At 47.0% G+C, this 7559-nt stretch overlaps 1 protein-coding gene across 4 annotated transcripts; it reads right to left on the bottom strand.

The window, feature by feature from the left end:
* Positions 1-2822: 2822 nt before the first annotated feature.
* LOC111960563 (apolipoprotein A-IV) lies at positions 2823-5452 on the bottom strand. Of its 4 annotated transcripts, XM_070438266.1 has the most exons (5): positions 5158-5452; positions 4596-4686; positions 4414-4476; positions 4187-4277; positions 2823-3893 (listed from the first exon to the last, which is right to left on the bottom strand). In XM_070438266.1, exons 3-5 carry the CDS (start codon positions 4460-4462, stop codon positions 3044-3046), a joined length of 990 nt encoding a protein of 329 aa, XP_070294367.1. In that variant the 5' UTR covers positions 4463-4476; positions 4596-4686; positions 5158-5452; the 3' UTR covers positions 2823-3043. The 4 variants fall into 4 exon arrangements, with proteins under 4 accessions (XP_070294367.1, XP_070294365.1, XP_023838379.1 ...); XM_070438264.1 differs by having other exon boundaries at positions 4414-4686; positions 5158-5448; XM_023982611.2 differs by lacking the exon at positions 5158-5452 and having other exon boundaries at positions 4596-5109.
* Positions 5453-7559: the final 2107 nt, after the last annotated feature.

The raw sequence follows: 7559 nt of genomic DNA, 5'->3' as shown, positions 1-7559 counted from the left end.
CCCGGACTGGGCACCCTCGTTGGAGGCTCTGGACTGGAGGGCGTCGCTGGAGGCTCCGGACTGGAGGGCGTCGCTGGAGGCTCCGGACTGGAGGGCGACTCTGGAGGCTCCGGACTGGAGGGTGTCGCTGGAGGCTCCGGACTGGGAGGGCTTCGCGGAGGCTCCGGATTGGTGAGGGCATCGCTGGAGGCTCCGGACTGGAGGGCGATTCTGGAGGCTCCGGACTGGAGGGCGTCGCTGGAGGCTCCGGACTGGAGGGCATCGCTGGATGGACCGGACTGGAGGCCGTCTCTGGAGGCTCCGGGCTGGAGGCCGTCCCTGGAGGCTCTGGGCTGGAGGCCGTCTCTGGAGGCGCCGGGCTGGAGGCTATCTCTGGAGGCTCCGGGCTGGACGCAGGCACAGGACTCACCAGGCTGGGAAGACACACAGGAGACCTGGCTCTGGGAGCAGGCACAGGACTCACCAGGCTGGGGAGACATACAGGAGGCCTCTTCCTTGGCCGAGGCACCGGATACACTGGGTCGTGGAGGCGCACTGGCGTTCTCGAGCGCAGAGCTGGCACCACCCGTTCTGGCTGGATGCCCACTTCCACTCGGAAAATGCGGGACGCTGGCACTGAGCACACCACACTGTGAATGCTCGGCCGAGACACAGTGCGCATCACCCCATAGCACGGGGCCTGACCAGTCACATGCTCGCCACGGTAAGCACGGGGAGTTGGCTCAGGTCTCCAACCTGACTCTGCTACACTCCCCGTGTGCCACCCCCCAAAAATGTTTTTGGGGCTGCCTCTCGGGCTTCCTTGCCAGCCGTGTTCCCTCATAACATTTCCGCTCCGCTTTAGCTGCTGCCTTCGTCTTCCTCTCTGCTTCTACCTGCTCCCAGGGCAGGCGATCCTTCCCGGCCAGGATCTCCTCCCACGTCCAGGATCCCTTGCCATTTAAAATGTCCTTCCATGTCCAGTCCCCCTTCTTACCACGCTGCTTGGTCCTTTGGTGGTGGGTAGTTCTGTAACGGGTGTCGTCGTCTGAAGAGGAAGAATCGGACCAAAGCGCAGCGTGGTAAGTGTTCATGACTTTTATTGAACTGAACACTGGAACAAAATAACAAAGATAATAAACGAAACTGAAACAGTCCTGTCAGGTGCAGAAAACACTAAACAGAAAATAACTACCCACAAAACACAGGTGGGAAAATGCTACATAAGTATGGTTCCCAATCAGAGACAACGATAGACAGCTGTCCCTGATTGAGAACCATACCCGGCCAAAGCAAAGATATACAACACATAGAAAAATGAACATAGAATGCCCACCCAAATCACACCCTGTAACGGTTGTCGTCAGTGGAAGGAGAGGACCAAAGCGCAGCGTGGTTAGTGTTCATCATATTTAATAAATCCAAAACTGAACACTTCAAATAAAATAAAAAACAAAGTGGAAAACCGAAACAGTTCTGTCTGGTGCAGACACACAAAGACTGAAAATAACCACCCACAAAACCCAACAGAAAACAGGCTACCTAAATATGGTTCCCAATCAGGGACAACGATTGACAGCTGCCTCTGATTGAGAACCATATCAGGCCAAACACAGAAATAGAAAATCATAGAAAAACTAACATAGACAACCCACCCAACTCACGCCCTGACCATACTAAATAAAGACAAAAACAAAGGAAATAAAGGTCAGAACGTGACACACCCTGACCAAACCAAAATAGAGACATAAAAAGCTCTCTAAGGTCAGGGTGTGACACCAGTCAATTTCTTCCACACCGATCTCAACAAACCTTTTCTGTATGGACATCGCTTTGTGCACGTGGGTACTCTCATGCTGAAACAGGAAAGGGCCATCCTCAAACTGTTGCCACAAAGTTGGAAGCACAGAATTTTCTATAATATAATTTTATGCTGTAGCATTAAGATTTCCCTTCAAAATGCGGCGGCTCGGCCATGGAAACCGATTTCATGAAGATCTCTAAGAACGGTTCTTGTGCTGAAGTTGTTTCCAGAGGCAGTTTGGAACTCGGTAGTGAGTGTAGCAACAGAGGACAGGCGATTTTTACACGCTACGCGCTTCAGCACTCCGCGGTACCGTTCTGTGAGCTTGTGTGGCCTAACACTTTACAGCTGAGCCGTTGTTGTTCCTAGACTTTTCCACTTCACAATAACAGCACTTACAGTTGACCGGGGCAGCTCTAGCAGGGCAGAAATTTGATGAACTGACTTGATGGAAAGATGGCATCTTATGACGGTGCAACGTAGAAAGTCACTGAGCTTTTCAGTACTGGCCATTCAACTACCAATGTTTGTCTGTGGAGGTTGCATGGCTGTGTGCTCGATTTTATACACCTGTCAGTAATGGGTGTGGCTGAAATAGCTGAATACACTAATTTGAAGGGGTGTCCACAAATACTTTTGGCCATGTAGTCTATGTTAAAACACTTGAGCAATACRGTACAAGATAACACGAGGCAACATCAATAATTCTGACTACTATTAATAGTGCTTCCTATGACTCCATAGATATATGCACTGAGTCTTCCACAATGTTCTGATATGATATAGGTTTTGTTTTTTTTATTTTGATACACTGTACTCAATACAGTTGACTTCTAACCAAAGATGGCTGGTTTTCGTGTCAATCATGCTCCAATTTCAGACCTGCTACTGCTGCTCTGTACTGTATATTATCTGAAAAAAGACTCAATTCTGTTTAATATGAATTCAATGTTATCTGTCCTGATTCCTGTTTTTATGAGAATATAGTCAAAGCACTGCTTATGAACTAGCCGTAACAATACATACTATTTACACASTGTAAACTTCACACAAGCTTTATTTACAGTCGACATACAATGCCTTTACAACAATCATCCACATGAAATAAACACAACAATGGAAACATCATAAATATACATGGATTACTTACTGTACTCTATATACAATGGTAGAGGAGTTGATATGTATAAGCACGAGGAGCAGAAACAATGATATAGTTTAAATGCRCCCTATAATGGGACACAATGCACTCTCTCGCTCTCATTCTGCTGTGTGGAAAGTTATGTTCTGCTTTRACTGGACATTGTTAAGAATGTCCTGGAGGAGAACACTTAGTTTCGCAGAGAAGTCCTCCTCCAATAAGCCCAGAGGTTGTAGAGAGAGCGGCTCGCTGGGGCTCTGAGCCTGTGACTCCTGCCCCAGAAGATGCTTCTCAATTCGGGCATGGAACAACTGGTCCTGTAAGGCGACACTCTGGCAGAACTGATCCATACTGGTGGACACCACTGCCTTGAGGGGCTGTGGAGCCAGCAGGAGACGGGCCAGATTTGCTTTCAGCACCCCCACCCTGCCCTGGACCTCCAGACTCATCGCCTGCACCTCCTGTCCCAGTCGGACATTCACCTCCTGCCAGAAGTCCCCCTGAATGGTACCAATGAGCTCCCTGATCACGCTGGACGTCTTGGTTTTGAAGTCCTGGATGAGGAAGGTTATTTCGGCACTGCTGTCGTCCAAGGTCTGGCTGATCCACTGCACAGCCTCCAGGTATAGGGTGGGTCCGGCCGCCGCCTGGCTTTCCGCGGCCTCCAATCCCTGAAAGTAGAGCCTGAGGTGGCTACACAGCTCCTGGCTGTTGCCGTCCAAGGCGCTCTGGAGCTGCTTGATCAGGGGGCCTAGGCGATCTCTCATGCTGGCCAGGGTYGACTCGCTGGACTGGGGGTGGGCAGGGTACGGGGCGAGCCTCTCCCTCAGCTTAGTGAGCTCCTGGRGAAGGTGGGCGCGCAGCCTCTCGGACTCCAGGGTAAGCTTGTGCCTGATCTCGCTCACCATGGGGTTGGGGCTGTCCTGGGAATACAGGTTGCTGTTCTCCACATGGCTCTTCCACAGCCCGCTGTTAACATATAGGATCAGTTAAAGGACTGTTATAAGGCTGTCATGAGGCTGTTAAGGGGTTGTTACAGGACTGGTATAGGGCTGTTAAAATACTGTTATAGGGCTGTTAAAATACTGTATAATACCATTATATGACTGTTATAAGGCTGATATAAGTCTGTTATGGGACTGTTATACGGCTGCAATAAGGTTGTGTAGGACTGTTAGAAGGCTCTTAAAAGGCTCACCTGTATACAAGCATTTCTGATTCATGATTCAATTGTTTATGTCATGTATTGTATYAGGACATACTTGAKATCCTTGTTGAGGTCTGTCTTCTCATGAGCTTGATTGTCCCGTAGTGCCTGTGATGTTTCTCTGCGGGTACGGTGGAGTGGGTATGCTACAGTAGAAGATAGGAGAAGTTAACACCATTGATACATGAACTCCTTTCAAATTCTATTATTCTCTTTATTAAAACACCATTACATCTGCTCTATATTATGATGTTTTTAATGAAAAGGAAAGAAAGCACAAACCTGTGGTTGTCAAAAATGACAAGGCGAAGATCACTACTTTGAGATGCATGTTTTTGTTTTTCACTGAAGAAAAATGGGAAAATGTTTTTTTTTGATTTTTCACAGGAATCTTCAGACTAAATAGACKYAACAACAATAGAAGTAGCTGAAGATCAATAAGTGAGAGAGTGGCCTGTCCTTACCTGTGTACTAGGTTTGGCAGAATGACTCRTCATCAAGACCGTGCTTATAAAGGGATGGGTCCTTCTTTTCATTGGCTGTCTTTAACTCTGCCTGTGTCAACACACAACACGTGGAGGGTCATAACGAATAGCACCCAACACAACGCACAGTAACTCTCCCTGTCACAGACTGCACAAGCTCCAACATTCCTTGCGACATCGGTTTAAAGAATTTAAAATGATGTCATCCTGTATTAAGGGGCAAGATTGTAAAAGAGTTGTGGTATTAAAATGAGTCATGTGGGGCGACAGGGTCAATATCAGGAAGAGTTTGCAGGTCAATATAAGAGGACATGCAAAGTTGATTCAATACAACTACCACAGGGACACGTGTTCCTAAAAAACACCACGTTGAATTCTAATTTAAATGCACTATTAAATTCATCCGCTTAGATACACTACATGGCAAAAAGTACAGTATGTCAACTTCCAGGTTTCTATGACTACAGGCCACCACACAGACAAGGCTATAAAGTAAAAGTTTTTTAAAATGTTATTTCAAAAGTATCAGGGTGGTTCACACCATTCACACACACAGTCCCAAAACACTGTCCACYCTGCTGGATGTCCTCAAGAAGGCCTCCGCCACCACCGTCGGTCGCTCGTCCAGCATTTGTCCGTCGGGTTGTTGGTTGCCAGTCGTTCCTCTTCGCCCYTTATCGTCAAGCGTCTGTGGCACCGAGCCCATGGTCTGTTCCACACTGGCGATAGAGGGGGGAGAGGAAGACATGCATGAGCAGGGGCCATTCCGAACAGAAGTATTTGACCACACTCGCATGTTTAGGGGTTGACCGTCCCTTATCTGCGGAATAGAGCGTTGTCGACTCAGGTCCCCCTCTGGCTGCAGGCTGGATGTGACGTGGTGACTAATGGTGGTCGTGTTAAAGCAGCAGTAGTTCGGCAAAAGTGCTTAATTTGTAAATTGGGAGGTGCCGGAACAAAATGTGAGCCAAGATGGGGGGCTATGAGGTACCTGAGAACGCATGAAAAAATATTATAATAAAGCATTGCGTAATCATCACTTTTGTGTGCTGGCATTGAGCAGTAGAGTAGAGCCGCTTGCAGAAGTTGCACACATAGGAGAACCAGACATTTAAGCCTGGGATCTGGGGAAAATGTGGCCTTTTATAAATGCCTTTCATGCAATTCTACATCATTTTAGATGACTGGAGACCTCGTTTTTAATACCTCACAATTGATCAAAATGACAGGCTACTTTGACACTGACAAACAGAATCTGAGATCAATAAAAACAACCTTGTCTTGAATCCTTCAATAGCCTGGGCCTACTTGTGTGGAGACACATTGTACAACATGAGGAAATTATAGTCCTTAAACAGCTTTCCAGTTTCACTGACTCACCCAATGCTCGCTCGCCATCGATGGCAGATGTGCTCTGCCTGAAGCCTATTTCTCTCGTTTTACTTCGTGTAAAACAATGCTGTTTTCTCAGAAGGCCTATTTGGAAGTTGACAACATATTTGGTAGCCAACAGACAGATTAGTATTCTCTTTTCACTGACAGATTTGTCACGCGTTCCCGACTGTAGGCATGCCATGTGATTGGGCTACACAATCCACAGCTAGGCTTTTTTTAGGCTGCAAGATGAAGTGCAATGCTGGAAATTAGTGGCAACGTGTTTTTCATGGGCTACAATGTTGCACGGGCCGACTCAACATTAATCCATTCTTAGAATATTAGCCACATTTCACATTACGTTTTTTAGGGGGCATGAGAACTACAGAGAAGGCAACTTGAATTAACTCTGCTTTTATTAGAATTTTTACATTGCAAACAGTGAAGAAAATGTGTCTTGCCACAAAAGGTACTGGATCCTGGCAAATGGGTTCCGGAACCAAACAGTCCAAAATTGAGAGGTGCCGAATCCTGTTCCAGCAGTATGCGGCTTTGGTGTGTTCGCCATCCAGCTGCAGTCCCCAAACTCTTCTTTGGTGGGGTTTATCGTGCATGTACTAGAGTGTGGGCCAGAGACAGGGAGAAACTAAATCCTACCTGCCAGCCCCGTTTCTCTTAAAAAATATAAAATATTTGAGACTGTATCCAATGATGTTCTACTTAGTAAGCTGTTTAAACACATTTCCTGTATCTCCTTCATACTGGATCACAACTTTTCTTTCCCTCTCATACTGTCCACACTGTATCAGTACATGTTCCACTGTCTCTGTTTCCTGGCAATAATCACACTTTCCTGTTGGATACTTTCCTATCACATTTCATGTGTTATTCAACCAGCTGTGTCCCACCCTTAATCTTGTAAAAATAGCATCCTCTCTTCCTGCAGTCTTCCCCTCCCCGATTTTCCTCTGTACTTGGAATAAATGCCTGCCCTTAGTCCCTCTGTTCCACAGCTCCTGCCATCTCCGCACCACAACTGTCCATATCAGACTTTTTGCCTCTGCCTTGCTCATTGAAACTTCAACATCCAATTCCTCACTACTAAGGGCCTGTTTAGCCAGTACATCAGCTGGCTCGTTCCCCTCCACCCCCACATGGGCAAGTATTGTTTGCTACGTGAGCTAAAGAACTTCAGACTCATCAACACTGCACATAAGTCAGAGCAGATAACTATTCTGATCTCCTCCGCCCACTGCAAGGCCAACAGTACGGACATCAGCTCTACTGTGTAAACAGCCAGGGGATCTGTGATACGTTTCCTGACTGCCACCCCACATTCCTGCACTACAAATGCTGACCCAGTATGTCCTGTCCTTGGATCTTTTGAACCATTTGTGAATATGGGCACAAAATCCTGATATACAGACATCTATTAAACAGATTAGATGGATCAACCRCCTTCCTATCTTCCCCGAGTCTCTCCAACACGTCTAGATCAACAACTGGAGGTGGAAGTAGCCATAGTGGGTACACAGAAATAGCTACCGTAGGGCTAAACTCCCTTCCATA

The sequence above is a fragment of the Salvelinus sp. IW2-2015 genome, linkage group LG4p (assembly GCF_002910315.2).
Source record: "Salvelinus sp. IW2-2015 linkage group LG4p, ASM291031v2, whole genome shotgun sequence".
Classification (NCBI taxonomy): domain Eukaryota; kingdom Metazoa; phylum Chordata; class Actinopteri; order Salmoniformes; family Salmonidae; genus Salvelinus; species Salvelinus sp. IW2-2015.
This window is presented reverse-complemented; position numbering and strand designations above follow the sequence as displayed.